Genomic DNA, 20259 nt, shown 5'->3' on the forward strand with positions numbered 1-20259 from the left:
GGTGACCGAGGAAGCCTCTCGAGAAGGCAGCCCAGCCTTCTCACCTGCTCCAGGCAGCAGTGATGGGACAAACAGCACCTAAAACCAAGGAAAACCCTTTACTGTACAGACCTCCCAGCTGCCCAGGAGCTCTCTCAAGGCCTGTTTCTTCCACACTCCCTATAGCAATGAGAGAAGCCAGTGCCTCCTTTCCCATGCACGTAGGGCTGACTCATACACACACCAAGGGCCATTGTGTATGGTTGTTCAGGTTGTGTACTGCACGAAGATGCCCCATCTAAGGCAGTGCCAATCACACTGTATGCATCTTATTATTTTAAAAAATTGTTTTTGTATTTGTATTGTGACTATTGATGGCAAAGGCAGATGATTTGCATATTTATTGCAACTATTTCCCAACAGATGGAGAGAAAGAGTCTTGAGTAAGGAGCACCTTTTTAAAACTTACACAAAAGCTCCATATGGGCAGTGGCCCCACCCCTTCCAACCTCTTACATAGAACAGTGAATCCCACATCCACAGGGCACTCTCATTAAAAGAAAGCGGAGTAACTATCCTGAGCATAAAGGATTGCATCTAGAAAGTGTCCAGTGTAGAGCAGAACCTCAGTAAATGTATGAGAATGAATCAGTGTCTTGCTTTTCAGACCTGCCCGTCTGGCCTGACACAGCCTCACAACCTCTGGTGTCCCCTGGGCCAGATGGGCATCCTTAGGAAAGATGTGATGGCTCCAGCCACTAGGAAGCTACAGTTGCTCCCTAAATCCTCCCTTTTCAACTCTTCCCTGTCCTTTCACGACTCTCACTCCATGCCGGAGACCACAGCCGAGTAGGGATCAGTCATAGACTTTTGTGGCTCTCTGACAGCACTTGTTCTGGCCAAGTGTCAGCTTTACCTGCCTTCCCACTTTGCCAGCAATCGGAGGAGCCATCCAGCTCTCAGGCTCACATTAGCATAAGGCAGGGGGATCACTCACATAATAGCTAAAATCTAAAGTCAGTGAGTGAATTGGAAATAACGTACAGTCAAAATACTCTTAAAAATCACTTAAATTGCCCATAATGTACAGTACACATGGTTTTAAAAACATATCCTTATAGAAAATACTATCACTTTGACTAAATCTTCCTTAATCAAGGGTTTTTTTCCTATAGCTTTCAGTTTTTCAATTTCTTCCTTCAGATCTCAAGTAAGCCATATCATAACTTATCTGACCGGTCAAATTTCATATTTTGTAAAATATGGTTGGTTGTCAGAAAACACCTTCAAAATCATCTCCACTTTCTTTCTATGGGGTTCAACAGAATGCAGAGACTGCTGCTGGCTAGATTCCTATCTTTTGCCATATCTCATTCAAGTGCTATGGACTCAGCAATCTTGACACTGGAAATCACTGTCCTGGAGAGCGGAGGGCGTATGGTTGAACCTCAGAATGCAAACAGGCTCGTGAGTCATAGTGTGACATAACCTTTGCTAGAGTAAAAACTGCTTTAGGGTCATCTGGTGGGAGGTAAGAGGAAGGTCACCTGTGCAGCGGAGCCTGAATTTCCTTCCTGGAAAGGCCAAGGGAGGCTAGATAAAGGGGCCAGGATGACTGGGAGGCAGCGGCAGAAGAGAGAAAGTGGGTGGGTGAGAAATGCACCCCCCAACCCCCGGCATAATCTGACCCGCAACTGACATGCTCCACGTTGCTGACATCACCGCGTCCTTTCTATTAGCTACAATATGCTTCGTCTTTTTCTTTTTTAAAAATCATCTAAAGTTGTTGGTTTTGCTTTGGCAACTATACCATCCAATGAGGATAAACACTTTTTGCATGCAGACCTCTCCACTGGCCCGGGACCGATGCGACCCCCATGTGCAGTCACCCTAAAAACCTCATCAACTCAGATGGAGTCCTCCGTAGCTTATTCTGTTTCCATTACTGCATTTATTATTATATTGGTTAGTATTTTTGTTTAATAGTCCATCTCTTTCACTATTTGAGCTCCTATTAGGCATAAGCAATTTGTTTTGTTCTGCTTTGTTCAGTTTAATCATTTTTGTATTTTCTACCATGTAGCCTAGTGCCTGGCAGAGAGCAAAAGCGCCAGCAGTGTGGTTTAAATGCACATATAAAACGAATGAATAAATTAATGAATGCATGAGGTCAGTGAAAATTCTTCCAAGAGTGGTAGATACAAAATTTAGCAGTTATACCTCAAAGTTATTGAGAAACTAATTTCAAAGTGGTTTGTTCTGCAGGACAAACCAAGTGGAAACTCCAATTCTATGTGTTGATCTTTGCAGATTGGCCCTCTTAGGGCAGCTGGGTGGTACTTGTGGAAATGCTGAAAGGGCTCTAAACCCCCAAGTCAAAAGATATGGATCTGTGTGGCTCTGCCCGTTCCTAGATGAATGACCTCAGGACAAGTCAGCTGTTCATCAGGAAAATGGGCCTGTCATGCCAAAGAGCCTCCCTGAGTGAGATAACGCACGCACCCTGAACACTTGGTGAAGCCTTAAGTGCCTGCTGACTTAGAAGAGGGTCACTATTTCTCACTGGTGCACACAGCATCAGCACCACGACCCACCGCCTCCACCCATCCGTACCTGTCTAGGGCGTCCCTCGGCTGGCCTCTTCCTTCCTGTCCACAGTAACAGCCATAAGATTCAAACTCCTCTGGGCACCGGGACGTCAGACAAAAGAGCATCTCTCCGAACTGCGGCATCACCTGCTTGTTGTCCCCACTTCCCAGGCGCAGGAAGGTGAATCTGTCACAGGCTGATCAGGAAGAGAGGCTGTCAGGAGAGCAAGCAGTGTCGGGACAGCCTTCACAATGGGAAGGCCATGCGAGCTTCCAGGCTGTATGAGGACAACTCGGGGTCATGCAAGGAAACCCATGTCCTACATCTGGGATGGCCATTCTTCTGGAAAAGCCGTGTTCTGGCTCATTCCCTGTCTGGGATGCATTGTCTTTCTGAGAGCAGGTCTTTTCTGGCCAGGCTTCTAATGCTCTACCAGACTCCTTATTAAATCTCCCTAAGGGATGGGGACTTGTCAGGATCAAAGATGCTCTTTGGGCCACATTTTACCACTGAGTAGAGCCTGGCACCCTGGGGTAGTCCTGGTCATCTTCTTAGGCTTTCTGCTGCATCAGATTAGCATGCCTGGCGGGGCTTGCCTTTCAGAGCCCGTGGGTTTCACTCTCTCTCTCTTTTTCTCTCTCTCTCTCGTCCTCCACCCCGCCCCACTTCCTCTTTCCAAATGTAGCTTTCTTCCTAGCACTGTGTTGGGCACCATGGAGGGCGTGCCCAGATACTAGCAAAGTCCTCCTCTGTGTACAGCTGGCCGTGGCTCCTTGCAGGGGCAGGCCCTTTGGTTAGGTGGCATCAGGGGGGAGAGAAAAAGGAGGAGGATTATTAAAACCCAAGTGCTTCAGTCCTGCCAAACTCTCTTCTTCTGGGCCAGTGAAAGAGCACGTGGTCAAGGGCTTGGGAGACCTGGTTTCTCTCCCAGACTCAGCCTCACAGCAGCTCAGTGGCTTCAGGCAGATCACATCCCCTCTGAGCCTCCATGTGCTCACCCAGTAAGAGGGATGAGACCTTCTAGTCACACCAACATGAGAAGTTCACAAGAAACGGTGGCCTAAGGTGCTTTGTTGACAAGCTACCCGAAGGACCCCAGGGGCAGAGAGGACAGACGCCTCTCTGGCCACCTGCTCTGCGTACCTTTGCCTGTCGTCTCCTCAGGCCCACTCTCAACAGATGACACCGCCAGCCCCACAGATTTAACACCAGCAGGGACAAGGGTTACACTTTCAGCTGCGGCGACAATCTCAGCAGATCCTGAAAATACAAAACTTCATCATTCAGGTTTTTAAAAAGAGGCTCAAGGAGAGATTTGCGAGTGGACACATGGTGAAGGCCAAATGCACACAGATACCTCAGAACACCAAAGCACAAGGAGAGTGTTCCTCCAACTGGGCTTGCAGACATCAAGGCAGATTCTCAGGGTTCCATGAATTCTACATGAGAATTTCCAAATTTTCTGTGATAACCTTAGCACTGATAGAAGCCTGAGCTAGATCAGCCAGGCAGCCTCTCATGCACGAGAACTGTCCTGGCCTGCCAGGCCTGTGTTTACTATCATTCGGCTGCCCAGGGAAGGTCTGTCAGGCACTCACAGCGAGAGGAGAGGTAAAGAGAATGGTGGAGAAATCATGCCAACTCGTGGTACATGACAACGTAAGCAAGTGAAACTCTTCCTTGAAGCCCTCTGTTTCCTTGCTCAAATGCTGCAACAGTTTCTCATATTCAGAATTAAGTGCAAGGTTCTTCCTGTGGCCTGCAAGGCTTGCCCAGGACCTGACCTGCCTCCCTCTCATCTCTTACTGTCTCTCTGGATCTCCCTTTGCTCTGGTGTGTCAGTGCCACCTGCCCTCACAGCTGGAGGCAGCAAAACCTCCAACTCACAGGCCAAATCTCCAGCCCAGTCTGATCCAGGGAATGGGAATCCCAGCAGACTCAGCCCCACCAACCTGCTGACCCAGGCTCAGTCCCCAGCAGTCCCCAGAGTGCTCGGTAAGGCCTAGCATCTTGGTACCCGCTGAATTGCAGCCTTTCCCCAACCCGCCATATTGGTTTGGTTCATGCATCTGGTCTAGTTCAGCACTCCAGTTCCTATGGGACTAAAGCCCTGCTGTAATCTCAGTCTCCTAGATTTAACATCCTGCTCAGTTCTCCAATGCCACAAATAAAAACCAGTTAACCAGCTTCTTTCTAGCATGTTCCTGACTGCTAGAAACTCACCAAGTCAGAGTTAGAGTTAGAGTTGAAGAGATTTGAGTTTGAATTTTAGCTCAGCCACATGCTCGATGTATAACCTTGGGCAAATCACTTAGCCTCTCTAAATCTTAATTTCTCCTTTGTAAAATTATATTAATAATACTTCTTTTGGTGTTTGAATAATCCTTCCAGCTAAATGCCTAGCAATTAGGAAATGGGAAAAGATCCGTAAATCTGATCTAGGCTTAGGACTCTGCAGGTGGGGAGCTCTCTGCAAGCAGAAAGAGCTCCCAGAGCCCAGTGTGTCCTCCCTGCTGAGTCTGAGTAGCCAGTAGTCCTCATCTCCTGTGGAAGAACTTTCTGGATTTTTGGCGTCAATCAATTTGAAATCCCCCTCACTTCCTCTAGATGAGGACATTTGGCATTAATCATCTTTTCTGGGCCAGCTGTGGCCCCATTTGGGGAATAAATTCCTCTGATTCTTGGCCCTGTTGTCTCCTATGCTGAGAGGGTCACAGTGCCTCTCAGAGCAAAGTCGGCTCAAATCGCAACAGCCTTAGTTCTGACATTGGTTACACCTCTGTGGATTCAGTTAAGATTTGGGATTCTGTTTAGATTTGACCAACAAGTCCCAGAATGAGGAGTTGGCTTGGTTTGGGTACTAAAACGCCACTTTCAATTTTCATCATAGGGGAGAAAAAAAGATACATTTTTATCCCATTGTAATAAAACTGATAGAGGTTTTTGTTTGTTTGCTTGTTTTTAGATAACAGTGCCCAGAATTGGCAACCAGAATATACGTATGAATGTAAATTGGTTCAATTTTTCTCAAGGCCAATTTGGCAACATGCTAAAAATTCTAAAATGATTATGCCTTTTATCCAGTAATTCAACTTTTAGGCTTTTATCCCAACAAATTAATCAGAAGTCGATGGGCATGAAGAAAGTACATATCTATTATTTATAATAACAAAATGTTAGAAATAATTGGTTAAATAAATTATGTTTTGATATAAGGAATTATTATATAGCCACTAAAAATCATCTTCCAGAAAAATATTTAATGTTAGGGGAATAGCATCACTTTGTATTAATGATACAACTCAGGCTACAAAGCCATGGCTAGGAAGTGTTCTCAAATTCATTTTATTTATATTCATGGATGTGCCTAGTGAGGAATGAAACTAGAAGAAATGGCTGCAAATATTAACAGTGTCTCTCTTTATATTGTGGAATTACAAGTAATTTAAAGGGAAAACTAAATGTAGTTTTCTGCATTTTTCTAAACTCATCTCTTTACTAGATAAGTTTCCATTTCTTCCTGTGAATGGCTCTACCTTTTAACTTCATTTGTGTACTTTTTTGTTGAGGGGGATGTAAAAGTAAATTGGTGTCAATGATTTCTTCCATTTTGGGTTTGGCCCCAAGGCTCGTGTGAAATCCACAGGATTTCATAAACATATTGGGGACAGTGATACATGTATGCATAGATGGGCAGGAGGAGCCGAGTGTGCTCACCTGGAGGCGATGTGGTCCTAGCAGCTTCCATGCCTTCCTGATCTTGGCCTAGTTCTGCCCCCAAAGGAAGAGAGACAGGGTGAGTGTGAACCCCAGCTGGTCCACCTTGGTTTCCAGAGACGTCTCCCATCCCCCTGGGCGCAGGAGCCACACGCTCTTCACTCTGCCCTGGCCTGCCTCCCACCGTGAGATGTCCTAGGAGACCTGGTGATATTAGGGTCACTGCTGAGCCAAAGCGGACCCCCCCAGATACAGGCTTGCTCGCAAATGCAGCTGCAGCTTGTCAAGCTGGAAGCAGGTGAGTTTGTCGAAATACTTTTGGAATGCCGGCCTCTCTAAAATTTGGAGGAAAAAAAAACTAAAAGAAAATCACATTTTCGGCAGAACAGTATGCAGTAAAGAGGTAGCAGAGTTGTGTGGTTGAAGTTGTTTGCTATGTGACTCCAGGAAAACTGCTGAGCCTCGGTTTCTCTGTGAAACGAATTTGTTGTTTAATGGTTATTAAGCTCCTCCACATGCCAGATATGGCAACAAGGGCTTCCTTGTATTAACTCATTCAAGCCCATGAGTTAGCACTCTGCTCGCCCTCATTCAGAGATGAGAAAGGAGACACACAGAAAAGTTAGGTCACTGGTTCAAGGTCACAGACCTAGGAAGTAGCAGGGTGCAGACCCCAGCAGCCTGGCTGAAGGTGACACTCTTAGTCACTAGGCTGGGCTACTATCTCACTCCTGGCTGTACCAGGGGTGGTAACTAAAAAACTTCTAGGAGAGAAAGGAACTGCCTTAAATTTAATGTGCTCAAAGATCAAGACTATGGTGAGGTTATATGGAATCCAGACTTTGAATTTTACTGATATGGACACAAAGCCTCTATCAAAGAGAGAATCTGGACCTTTCCAACTGGGGCAGATTGTTCTCTTCAAAAGCAAAACCTATAGACTCAGAAGTAAAGGACTGCTAAGCTGCCTGCCCTGGGCAGATGATTTTACCTCTTGGAATTTCTTTTTTATTTATAAAATGGGGATAATAACAGATCTCCTAGGACCAGGGAGGACTAACTCAGAGAATATATGTAAGAGGCTTAGGGATACGCTGGCACATCTGAGGCTCTCAAAAATGTCACCACCCCTTAACCAAAGAATCCATTTACTTGCTTATTCATTCTTAGTAATTATCAGTTATTTATACTTATTAATAAAAGATCCATGGTTATTAATCACCATGAGCAGAATGAATGATTAGGCTAATTCCACTGATAAAATTTTGGCCGAGATATTTTTAGGTAAGTTGGAGTTATCCGTGAGTCACTATTGTATTAATATAATGGAAAAGAGATAGTCTGCAGTCTGGGCCTAGAGACCAGTCCAACAAATTACTTCCTGATGACTTAGAACTTTTATTCTTCATAAGGCTGTTTCCTGCATGTTCTATAAAATACATACAATAATGTTTCCTCCAGGCCCTGTCGAGAAGTGGTCACCAGCACTGAACACAAATATTTACATGACATTTCTCCCTTAGAAATGTCCTCTTTCAAAGTCCCCTCTGCTTACTTGTCCTGGAGGGAGTGGTCAGTCTGTCAGCTTCGGTCTCAGTGGCCACTGTGAAACAAAATGACCCAACTTCAATTATCCACCAGCTGGGTGCCTAAGCCATCCAGAGGAAGCAGGTTTGGGTCAAGGACTGAGGAGAGGATGCCCAGGGCCACCTGATCAGGGAATGTGGCTACATGGTGGTGCTCAACTAGTTACCAGTTCAGCAGACAAGAGGCCAGACTCCAGCCAGGTCTGTGTTTAGGTATAAAGATCAGCAAACACCATCTTTGGGAACACAGGGCCATTGTTGCCCCTGGTGGAACAGGTCCTTGTGGGAAGGCAGCGTAAGAGCGAGTTTGGTCTAGAAGTGAGAATGGAAGCATCAGAGACCTCCAGTCCCAGTCTTGCTGCTCAGCTCTGTGTCTGGGACAACTTACCACTGAGTCTCAAGCTATTGTTCCATAAGGTTGTATGAGCATTAGATGAGACTATGTATTTTAGGCAAGTTGTCCATTATCCAGCCTATGATTTGATGGTGTGTGCTGCTTTTATAGCCACATCAGAATTCCTGGAAGAAGATGCTGGTCCAGAATCTCCCCAAGCTTGCCTTCATTTAACCCTTATGCCATCCCAAAGGATAGGTGTAATGACCTTTTTTCTCGGGTTAGTAAACTATGGCCTGGCCCTTGGCCTGTTTTTGTAAATAAAGTTTTATTGGAATACAGCCATGTCCACTCATTTACATATTGTCTGTGGCTGTTTTTGTGCTACAATAGCAGAGTTGAGAAATTGTGATAGAGGTTCTATGGCCCTCAAAGCATAAAGTGTTTACTCTCTGGCCCTTTACAGAATAAGTTTGCCAACCCCTGTTTTGTACAATTGAAAAAACTAAAGCTTATAGGTTAAATCACTCTTCCAATGCCATATAACTGAAAAATGGGAGAGGTAGGACTTGATCCCAAATCCACCTGACTCCAAAACCTAATGGTTTCATTACATGATGCTGAGAATGGTTATACGCTCAGTATCTTTTTCTCACAAACTCTCCCACCTGCGCTTGTGTGTTTGATTTTTTTGATCCTGCATTCAGGTGGCCTTCCTTCCTGAAGAGCACTCGTCTGCACTGCCCAAGTCACGGATGTGCATTGGTGTGTTGTGGGGGTGCATGAGCATCCCCTCTTTCTCCAGTTAGACTTTACACTCCTCGAGGAACCTCTGCATCATTCTCAGGGATAAACATTATCATTTCTTGATGCCACAAAGTAATGACAGCTGAGGTTTAAGCACTCAAACTTTGGAGCATGTACCAATTTGGGGTCATTTTGTGATTGTCTGATGGGGCCGTGAAGCCCACCGTATATTCTCAAGTTTGGGGCTGACAATTTGCCTAAAATAGAATGCAAGTTGCTGCTGTCAATCACGCTGGGAATAGTCACTCCTTGGGCAGGAAATATGTGGAGCTTTGATGGGGTGAGGGTGACATTTCCTCTTCTCTCTGGATCTGGACCCCGAGACACAGGCTGTCTGGGATCTGTTGGGATGAGATACCCTTGGCCACACAGAGCACGGCCAGGAGTCAGCGGCACTGTAGGCCTCTGCTCCTAGCGATAGCAGCAGCAGAGAAAGGAAACACCAAACTTCTAGGGAGGTGGTTTGCGGAGTGATCTGAGTGTGTTGTATGGGATCTTTGGGACATACATGTACTAAAAAAAGTATTTGTTGTTCATTTGAAATTCAACTTTAATGGACGGGCATCGTGCATTTATCTGGCAATTCCACAGGGGTGGGAGTAGGAGTGTCAGAGAAAGCTGAGGAAGTAGAGAAGACACTCGGGGGCCAGGAAGAACCAGGGCTGGCTCTGGAATATACTTGAGCCAGGCAAGGGACACTTTAGGGGAGCTCAGGCCAGCTTGTCGGCAGATGGCACAATGAAGACGTGGGTGTCTGAGTTACACACCAGCCCTCTTCGGCTCACCTTCTCCTGAGAGGGCTGTCAGGCTGGCGTCTGTGGGCTCCGCAGGATCCGCTGAAAAAAGAGAGCCGTCCGTAGCAATGGCAGATGTAACACGGTGTCAAAACCAGGCACGGGGGCTCACAGAAAAACAGGCTGGAGACTGCTGGACCAAGGGAGGAAGGGGCCGAGGAAAGGTGGCCAGGAAGAGCCGTCCATCCTGCCTTTGGCTTTCCTCTCCACCCTTACACCTCCCAGAACATGGGGTTCCCTGCAAGTTCCCAGCTCGGGGTGGAGCACAGCCACTGCGGGGTGCTGGTGGAGAAACAGGGCTGAAGGCAATGAAAGAGCCGCGCACCCCAAAGGTGTCCCAACTTAAGCAGAACTCTGTTCAAAAGGGAGGCAGGGTGGCAAAGGAAAAAAAGAGCACTGGACTGAGAAGATACACAGGGGAACAACATGCATGTACACACACACCCATGCACACTCATGCACACACACACATGTACATACACACCAGCTTCCTCTTTAACAATCACTCCTGGGAGAGAGACCCCAGCCCCAGGAGAGAGGGGATGCTCTGCTAAGGCACATCTTGGATTTCTCGCTCTCATGTGCCCTAAGGTATTGGGACTGAGAGATCATGGAAACTTTGGTGAGCAAGGAATAGCAGGCATACACCTCCCATTTTTTTGTAAGATCTGCATTTTAGAATAAGAAGCATCACTTGCTTAGTGGAGTGGACAGTTATTAAGAGCCTACCCTGACCTGAAAGGACCCATGACAAACAGCCTCCCCTTCAAAGAGCCTCCACTTGGACTCAGGCTGCCCCTTTAGGTGCAGGCTCTGGAGAGTGTGTGGAGGAAGGGGCGGGGGAGAGAAGGAGGTAGCTAGGAGCTCGCCTAGCGGGGAGGGGTCTTGCTCCCTCTGAGCACTAGGTCCTGTCCCTGTCACACTGTATACCAGGGCCCTGACTATGGAGTGAAAAAAAGAAAGAAAGAACTCGGAGTCTGTATCCTCACTGGATTAAATTTACACCTGTCCATGTAGCAAGGGACCAAGTTTGCACTAAGGCCATTTGATGTTGGGTGTTTGAATTGGGTATATCAGAAGTAGTTGAATCTCCCAGCCAGGAGAGGCAGGGACGTGACTCTCCAGCTTCTGTGAGGCAGGCCAGGCGGATGAGGTGCATCTAACAATTCCTGTTGCCGTCTGAACCCTGTGGTCCAAGTAGGAGCTGGCTTCCCTAGGGGGCCTTACCTCTGGGCAGAGGTGTCGTCAGGTCTCTCCCAATGGTTGTCTCTGAAAAGAAAACATATTGGAAAGTCTGTTTAGAGCAGAGGGATGGGGCCATGTTTGAAGGTGCTGGATTTTGCATCTGAAGCAATGACCGATTCCAAACCAGCTCCTGCCCAGATCACCCTGTCAACCCCACCGCTGATGCGGGCCTGGATCTTCCCACCTGGAGCCTGAGCCAGGCAGAAGGAGCTGTCCAGAAGGTTCAGTGAAGAGTTGAGGCTGGACCGAGCCAAGCATTCGATGGCAGCCTTGTCACAGGTACACAGCAGGTGCTCACAAGGGTCCTTAGACTCTGCACAGAGAAAGAGCAGAGAAGGCTGGAAAGATCTCACTTGGAATCCCAAGAGGTAATGCAAGTCCTAAGACGGGACTCCAGCCTGCCTGGTCAAAATCCTGCTCCTCTTACAACCTCTTGGTCTCAGGTCAGCTCCGTCTCTTCAGTTGCGTGGACACAAACTGGGGCCGTGCCCATTCCTCTTCCCTCACGCTCACGCCCAGTCCCTCAAGCGACCTTGTCGGCTCCGCTTGCAGCACAGAGCCTGCCCATGTGTCGGCGTCTCCACCCTCCCGCCCTGGGCCGAGTCCCCGTGTCTCCTGCCCGGTTACAGCCACGGCCTCCTAACCAGTCTCCCCGCTGCCCGATCTATCGAGGAGTCAGGACAACCCTTCTGAAACTCAGATCAAACCACGTCTGCATTCTGTTCAGAACCCTCCGCCGACTCCCCGCCTCAAAGCACAAGTCTCACTGCAGCCCAGGAACGTCACGTGGCAGGTCCCCTTCCCTCCAGGTCCCACCCTCCTCCACACCCCCTCACCGCCTACTCCTGTCTCACTGCCCCCTTGTTCCTCAAACGCACTGGGCGCCGTGGGGCCGTCGCACGCTGCTGCTTCTGTCTGCACCCCTCCTGGGCCAGTACCCATGGGGATCGCTTCCCGCCTCTTCTTTAACTCTTTGTTCAACTGTCATTATCTCCGGGAGGCTTTTCTTGACCTTCCTGTTTAAGTTGGAGCCCCTGCCCCAACCCTCCCTGCACCTTTCCCCCCATTTATTTCCTCCAGAGCTCTTGGCCCTGTCTAACAGACTACATGCTTTGTTTTGGGTATTCTCAGTGTCTGATGCGGTGAGGACATTCCAGAAGGTCCGGCTATCCCCAGCACCGCGACGACTGTTGTGGCTTGGCGTGAGTGCTGAGTGAATGAACGAATCCTGTCTTCCGTGTTCACTGTGCGCCTCTCCGAGTGGTGGTCACCCACGTCCTCCCCCCCATCCCTCCCTGACGCTCCACCCTCCAGCTGTTACCTGGACTCGAGGGTCAGCTGGACCTGGGTTCAAACCCTGACTCTGCCCTTTCACAACTCTGTGACTTTGGGTGAGCTATTTAATTTCTCTGCACTTTGCTTTTCTTGTCTGAAAACCGCCACAAGAAATGGCCCCCGTGTTTAGGGCTATTAGGAGGCTCAGAGTCGCTGTGTGTAAAGCCTCTGGCACCTGCAGGCACACATAGAGGACAGCTCTAACACAGGGCCCCTACGTGCCAGGTTCCCTCTCCCCACTGGCCTTTATTCTACTCCTGCTGGGACTGCCCAGAGACATGAAGTAAAATTCCTGGAGTCATACAGGGAATCAGATGGGCAGCTGAGATTTGAACCTACATGTTTCTAATTCCTCCAGACAACAAGCACCACAAGCCTTATCCACCCACTGCGACTTCCAGCTCCACATCCAGCTCTGGTCCCTGCGCTGACCACTTGACAGCACTGTTGCATTCAACTTTCACAGCAAATCTTGGAAGTAGGTTTCTCCTCCCCATCTTGAAGTTCAGAGAAGTTAAGTAATTGCCCCCATGTTACACAATGCATAAGTAGCAAACTCGCCTTCCTAAGCTCCCAGGGTTGCTACAAGTATAAAAGTATAAGCCAAATAATCTGCTGATCAACTATCATTTCAATTTAAAAACATGTATTGTGCATAGACTCCATGCAAGGTACAGACGCCCTCGATCCAACCCTCGTGGGGCTCTAAGTGTGGACAGTGATGCTGCCAATCGTGATGATGATGCAGATGGACCCCGGGAGCTCTCGGCCTGGTCCAGGCCTGGGGTCCCTGCCTTGTCACATCTTGGCCCAGCCCAAGGGGAAGCCTGGAGATGCTCACCGCACGTGACCTTCTTGCTGACGCAGTCGATGTCTGTGCTAAGCTTGGCTGGGTCCTGCAGACAGTCCATGTCAGCAGCCTCCTCGTAGCACCTGCGGTGCTGGAAGCAGCAGCTGCGGCAGGGGCAGGGTGAGAGGATGGGGAGGGTGAAGGGAGGGCAGGCAGCCTGGGATCATTCTGTGGTGTTCTATCTCAAATGCTCTGTGCACACACACATGCACACACACACGTGCACACACGCTTTGCCATCTGCTGTCTTGCAAGCTTCAGATGGCAAGTCTACATGGTCTCTGCCCAGCCCCTTGGATCTCAGCCTTAGGATTCAGTGTGAAGGGAGGCTCAGCATGTCTTGCTTCTGCATCCGGACGCTAAGTCTTTGGATACTGCTTAGTGCCCGCTCCCCATCACTGTCCATTTCCCTTTGTGGGGCCCACCGCTGTCCTAACCAGCAGCAGTCAGTCGTCCTCTCTTCTCCCCCTGCCCGGCCTCATGTGACAGCTGACTTCACTACCTACCTCGTGTGCCAGTGGTGGGATGAGCAACACTATCACTTGCTTGGACTGGCCAGTGAAGACAAGGCCAAGGACATGTTAGGGGTCAGCACCTCTAAGCAAAGAAATTGACCCTTGAGCCTTGAGGGTCAAGGTTATAGAACCCAGCAGTGATGCATCCAGTGGAAAGAAGATGTGGACCATCCATCATGTGGTAGGATCTTTATAGCCATTTTCTTGAATCCAAAAAATTCGTATGAGTGAGGTAGTGTGAAAAATTTAGTAGCTTGCCCAAGGTTGTCAGCCGCCTGTGTATTTTTCTTCTTTACATTGATCCCTGCTGACCTCCTGTCTGCACTGCAAGAGTGACCTGACCTCCCACATTCAGCGTCATCTTGTTCTGTGACCAGCCTTGACCCTGGGCGAGTCCACCATGCTGCACATGCCCCCCTGCGTGTGGTGCACCAGGCAGCTTAATGGGACAGATGGCTTCTGTGTTACAGAACAGTCTATCTCTTCTTGAATCCAGGACAGGTGTTTGAGATTGCCATTTATGGAGAGAAGAGAAAGATAAACCCACGTATTCTGGAGGAGAAGAGATTAATCAAATATTAAGACATGAGTTGGACCCAATCCCTTAATAGTCTGGCTGGAATTTTGTACGGAACAGCTTTTTTCATCCCAGACAACATTATTAAAAAGAACACAAAGGGCAGCACATTGGTGTGAATGTGCAGCTTCTCACACCGCTGTGGAGACAAGGACTTCAGGCCCAGAGAGGGGAAGTGACTTCTGCAAGGTCACACAGCAAGTTAGTAGCTGTCAAGAGACTGATTTGATGGAATACCTGATAAATGCCAGGCCCAGAGCAAGGCATAGACATAGCACACAGTTGGGCAATACAGGATGTTCAGCTGCTTATACAACAAACGAAGTCAGAGTTAGACAAAGGTGAGAACCGGGGAAGTCTACATTCTTTGCCGAACATTGTTTGTAAATGGCGAGCTCTGCTGGCTTGAGAAGAGTGCCGGGGGCTCCAGGTTCCAGCTGGATTCACGGGGAATTCAAATCATCCCCTGACCAGCGAAGGGAGGAGGGCAGAAGATTAAATATGAACCTGGGCTGGGGAGGAGTGTGAGTTGCGTTCAGATGACACCCCAAGCTGGGAGCCTCTCCCTCCGATTCCATAAAGGGAAGGGTTGGGAATCTCCTCCAGCCTTGCAAGCTTCAGACGGCAGGTCTACTGTGTCCCCGCCCCACTCCCTGGATCTCACCTCAGGATTCAGTGTGCAGGAGGCTCAGCAGAAGGTGAGGACTAGGCATGTCCTGCCCCGGATCAGAATCCTGGCTCCACTGACTGCCAGGGATATGTCTTGGGCAAGTTCCTTAACTCTTTCCAAAATTACTTTATGAGGTATTCACCCCCATTTACCACCGAGGGAACTGAGTCTCGGAGACGTTCACTAATAATAGTCCAGACTTTTGAGCTTAACTCCAGGGAACGTTCTAAGCACTTCACATTTAATGCTCATAACGAGCCTATGAGTGAGGTCGTGTTATCCTTATTTTGGAGATAAGAAAACTAAAGCCCAGAGAGGTCAAGCCACTTGCCCAAGGCCTGCACAGCTAGTCAGGGGCAGAGCCGGGGTATGAGGTCCAGCAATCGGGCTCCAGAGCCATGATTTAAACACTGCCTGTCCTAAGGCAGCAGGTAAATCGGGCTAGAAGCTAGGGGTACCTGTCTGCGTAGTCTGTGCTCCTTTTGTTGCCTCAAGTTGTCTCCAAGTGACCCTCAAAGTGACTTCATTTTGCTTTTTTGTGAAGGGTCTGGGACAGTACATTCTTGCCTGGAGGCTGGTGCAGGAGTCATGCAGGGAGGCTGGGACAGGGCAAGCTGCTGGGGCAGGCATTTGTGGGCAGAGCTCTGCCCTTGGGGGGACAGGCCAGGCCCTGGAGGAAGGGGAGACTGAGTCCCCTGTGGATGGAGAGACGGGTATAGGGCTCAGGAAGAGGCCCAATACTGGGTCCAGGGGAGAAGTTAAGGTGGGACCTTGGTCTGGGGGACAAGGCAGGAGCACAGAAACTGTAACAGGAACTGCAAGGCAGAGCAGGACCTGAAATGGGCTGGAGAAGGAGCTCCAGAAATCAGACAATTTATTTCTCCTTCCTCCAAAGGAATAAAGATAAATATTACGATTGCTTTTGTTACAGCAGCCAGCACTTGTTGAGTGCCTACCAGGTACCAGCCTCTGTTCTAAGTGCTTTCCAGGTATTAGCTCACTGAGTTCTCCCATGGATCGGAGCAGCAAGTGTGGTTATTGTTATGTGCGTTTACATATGTGGACACTGAGGCACACAGGCTCTGTAACTCGCCCAGGGTCAAGGCTGGTCACAGAACAAGATGACACTGAATGTGGGAGGTCAGGTCGTTCTTGTAGTGCAGACAGGAGGTCAGCAGGGATCAATGTAAAGAAGAAAAATACACAGGCGGCTGACAACCTTGGGCAAGCTACTAAATTTTTCACACTACCTCACTCATACGAATTTTTTGGATTCAAGAAAATGGCTATAAAGGTCCTACCACATCATAGACACTCCATACATGGGAGCCATTATTTTTGGAATCTAGTATGCAAGTTCAAGGTAGAATTAACCTGTTCTCCAGGAATTTGGAAATCACCTCCCCTATCAACTGAACTGTTTACAATAATTGAAATTGGGTGTGACCCATCACTCTGCCAATTTGGGGACATCGGTGCTCTGATTATTCCTTTTGGGCTGAAGACAGTAATAAATTGCTGCTTCATTTTTTTGGCTTCTAGGTTTACAAGGTATTTTAATAATTGAAAGAAGTAATAAGGGAGGACCTGAAAGGAACGTGTGTTTCCAGAAATGGCCCTGGCCCCGGGAGCCGTGCAGAACCAGCCTCTCCCTTTCTGAATGCCAGCGAGCTTGCTCCAGGAGTCACGTTGCTCATGGTCCCCAGGGTGGGAAACTGTCCTTTGGTCCAGAGGCATCTATATCCTCTCTTGCAGGTTTGGGGGTGGGACAGATTTGTTGTTTAATTTTGAAGTCATTATTCCTTGTCACCCAAAGATACATCACTTTTTAATTTGTTTAGTTTTGATTTCTGAAAAGCAATTAGAGGTTGACTACCTAGTCGGTTAAGCTCCACTCTGTGCCAGGTACTATAGTCAGTACTGAGAGTGACATGGTACAGACTCCCCTTAGAGGAGGATGTTGAGTGGATCAAGAAGACAGACCCTGCGGACACACATTAGCTTGTGTGGTAGGTGCAAGAAAGAGACATAAGGGTGTTTGGGGAGCACAGAAATTGTCCTGGTGCCTGTGATTCAAGACATCCAAAGAGGGTGTCCTAGAGGGAAATGCCAGGGCAGATATAAGCTGTCCGCCATGTCACAAAGGGATTCCTTCCCTAACTCCTGTGAGTCCATGTAAATGACAGCACACAACCTACCACAATGGATTTGGGAACAGGTATAATGCCAGTTTGGTGGGGACATGGTTCGTGGAGTAGAGCTGAGACTTGGGTTCAAATCCCCACTTCCATGCTGCTATTACTATGGCTACAACTGTTGTGATTATTACTACTATTTTACAAATAACATAGTTCTACTAGAATTACACTACTAAAATGCCACTACTACTGCTACTATTACTGCTGTGCTGTCACTGTCATTACTACTACTAATGTTGTTATTAATACTACCACAGCTACACTGCCACTGTTACTGTTACTATTGTTACTATTACTACTACTGCTGTTATAGTCCTGCTATTACCATCACTACTGCTGCTATTACTACTATTACTTCTGCTACTAATCACTAGTACTCTTAAGTACTTACTAAGCCAGGCAGAGCCCCAATCACTTTAACCTGAATTTGGTCATTTAATCCTAGATAATAATTCTATCAGTTGGGGAGTATTGTCCATTTCACAGTGAAAGAACTGGAGCACAAAGAAGCTAAATAACTTGCCTAAGCTCACAGAGTAAATGAGGAGCAGAGAATTGGGACACTGGGTCATAGGTAACACGACTTAACATTTTAACAGCAGCAAATATTGCTAATCGGTAAATGCCCCAAATGACCCTGCTGTTACCCAGTCCTTGCTTGCCATGTCCTTGCTAATGCTTAATGCTTATAGGTTTTAAATTTTATCACCAATCTGATGGGTAAAAGTTGGTGTTTTGTTTAATTTGCACTTCCCTTTACATAGGGAGGGAGCACATCTTTATTGGCCACTTTCAGTTTCTCTGTTATTTCCCACGAGACATTTAGTTCTTTAAAGCAAGAATAGTTTTCTGTTTATCTTAAGCATAGTGTTCATATATTATTGGTTTTGGGTGAATGTTTGTTGAAAATTAAACATAAAGCTATATAGTTGCTTTACCTTTGGCATCCAGGACTGACCTGAATGAAAAATAATTCTCAAATTTTATTCTGCAGCAGAGTCACCTGGAGAGCGTGTTTAAAATTCAGACTTCGAGGTCCCACCTGAAGGTGTTCTGAGTCAATAGGTCTGGGAAGGGTCCCAGGAATCTGTAGGGTAATGAGCATCCCAGCAGTGTGGTGGACCCAAACTTGAGAAAAGCTCAAACGAAGCTTTGCATATCAGCGTAACACAGGATCTTGATAACTCCCCGGAACGAGAGCCCATCACAGATTACACGGCCGTGGAAAGATGAGGGGACCAGTCACCCAGCTGGCACATGGTGGAATTAAGACCTCTCCTGAGTCCCAAGTCCAGGCCCTTTCCTGGACTCTGCCCAAGGTATCAGCCAGGCCTCCCATGAGCTCACCTTTTGGTCTTGCTCACCTGTGGATCTGGCTCACCTGTCAGATTCGTCCAGGGGCAGACCTTCCATCTCAAACCTGCAGGCACAGCCATAGTCTTCAAAGTCCCGGGGGCAGAGACCGGCCACACACTTCATACCGTTCACGAACTGGAGCAGCACAGGATAGTTGGTGAAGACGGCCTGCAGCCAGGTGAAGTGGGAGCCCAGGCAGTCTGCGGGGTGGGGTAAGGCCCGGGGGCACTGGGAACCAGAGTCTAGGAGGGAGCCCCAGGCTGATGGCACCTCATCAGCCTAGTAAGCACGTGCTGTGTACTCAGGACTGTTCTACACAATGGAAGGGAAACAGGCTCTAAGCCATTGTTTCTGTTGGTTGCCCACCTAACAGCCATTTATCCCTTCTTCCTTACTAACAAACTAAACAGTTCTCAAGGAAGGTGAACTTTTGCCCTCAGTCTTTGAGGATATTTCATGATCATTCTCAGCTGGCCACAGTAGTCCCACACTTCCAAGACAGTGATGGGTCTACAGCTAAGCATGTAACCCAGATCTGGCTGAAAAACCTTAAGATGAAGTCTTTTAGAGGCTTCTGGGAAACATTTCTTTTCTAATAAAGAATAAGGGCATGTAAAAAGATCTCTTTGATCTATACCTTTCTCCTTCCTTGAATGTGGATAGGGATAAGCTGGCTGCTGGAGCTGCAGCAACTACATTGCAATCGTGAGGCCCCAAACCTAAAGTTGAAAAACTTTTGCATACCAGACATACCACAGAATCTTGATAACTCCCAGGAATGAGACCCAATCTCATTCAGGGTGGCAGTGGAGCAAGGCAGAAAGAGACTCCTGGGTTTCTGATGCCCACATTGAGCTACTGCGTCATTCCTGATGATTTCAGACCACTTGAGATAATTAAATGTCTTTATTATCTGAGTCACTATTACTTTGCTGAATGGGTCCCAAATGATACAATGCTGCCACAATAGAACTAAAAGCCAGTGTAGGAAGGAAAGAGGTACAGACATTTACAACTTTTGAGCACCTACTAAGTGCCAGAAGTTGCACTAGGTGCTTTCAATAACACGATAGTTAAGATGGACAGAGTGTGTAGTAAGTTGGAAAGCACTCACTTTGTTATCCCACAGACCTTGTGTCAACACTGCAACATAGATGCTATTCTGTCACTGCCATTTCACGGTAGACAAACTTACTTTACATTTCACATAAAGAAACTGACCGTCTGAGACATGCCAAGGTATCAATCAGGGATAATGATTTTCCCTAAAGTCTACAGCAAACAAAATTGGCAAGAAAACTTCCTTTTCCATGTTTTCTTCCCGCAAGTCCTAATCCGACAAATGAAAACATGATTCTATGCTGACCGAAAAAGCCACTCTAAGGGGTGTGTGTGTGTGTGTGTGTGTGTTTATGTAAATATGCATTTTTATTGGAAAGCTTATAGGGCACCTTCACCCTTAGGCTCAGTTTCCTTACCTGTAAAATGGGGTACCTGTACCATTCCCTTCCCGGCTAGTCTGTCATCATAACTAATGCAGTAAGGAATATAAAGCACGAGGCAACTCAGTGACTCACCCTGCAGTGAAAGGTGTCTGTGCTCTCACCAGAACCTGGGTCAAAGCTGGGAGCTGGCTGGGGAGGCCGTTGGAGCTCCAAAGGCAGACACCAAGGCCCTGGTAATTTCCTTAGATTTCCCACACATACT

General features: G+C 47.7%; 1 protein-coding gene across 1 annotated transcript in view; it reads right to left on the reverse strand.

Moving 5' to 3' along the window:
- Nucleotides 1–20259, reverse strand: part of OC90 (otoconin 90) — a 32501-nt gene that overhangs the window by 3608 nt on the left and 8634 nt on the right. Inside the window, exons 4-13 of the mRNA XM_012647941.1 lie at nucleotides 18578–18752; nucleotides 13228–13340; nucleotides 11236–11364; nucleotides 11034–11075; nucleotides 9798–9848; nucleotides 7841–7888; nucleotides 6286–6339; nucleotides 3712–3828; nucleotides 2593–2764; nucleotides 7–78 (exon numbers count right to left, since the gene is read on the reverse strand). Coding sequence (XP_012503395.1) covers nucleotides 7–78; nucleotides 2593–2764; nucleotides 3712–3828; nucleotides 6286–6339; nucleotides 7841–7888; nucleotides 9798–9848; nucleotides 11034–11075; nucleotides 11236–11364; nucleotides 13228–13340; nucleotides 18578–18752 — 973 coding nt within the window. The remainder of the gene's footprint in view (nucleotides 1–6; nucleotides 79–2592; nucleotides 2765–3711; nucleotides 3829–6285; nucleotides 6340–7840; nucleotides 7889–9797; nucleotides 9849–11033; nucleotides 11076–11235; nucleotides 11365–13227; nucleotides 13341–18577; nucleotides 18753–20259) is intronic.

This window comes from Propithecus coquereli, unplaced genomic scaffold (assembly GCF_000956105.1).
Source record: "Propithecus coquereli isolate 6110/MARCELLA unplaced genomic scaffold, Pcoq_1.0 Scaffold28, whole genome shotgun sequence".
NCBI lineage: Eukaryota > Metazoa > Chordata > Mammalia > Primates > Indriidae > Propithecus > Propithecus coquereli.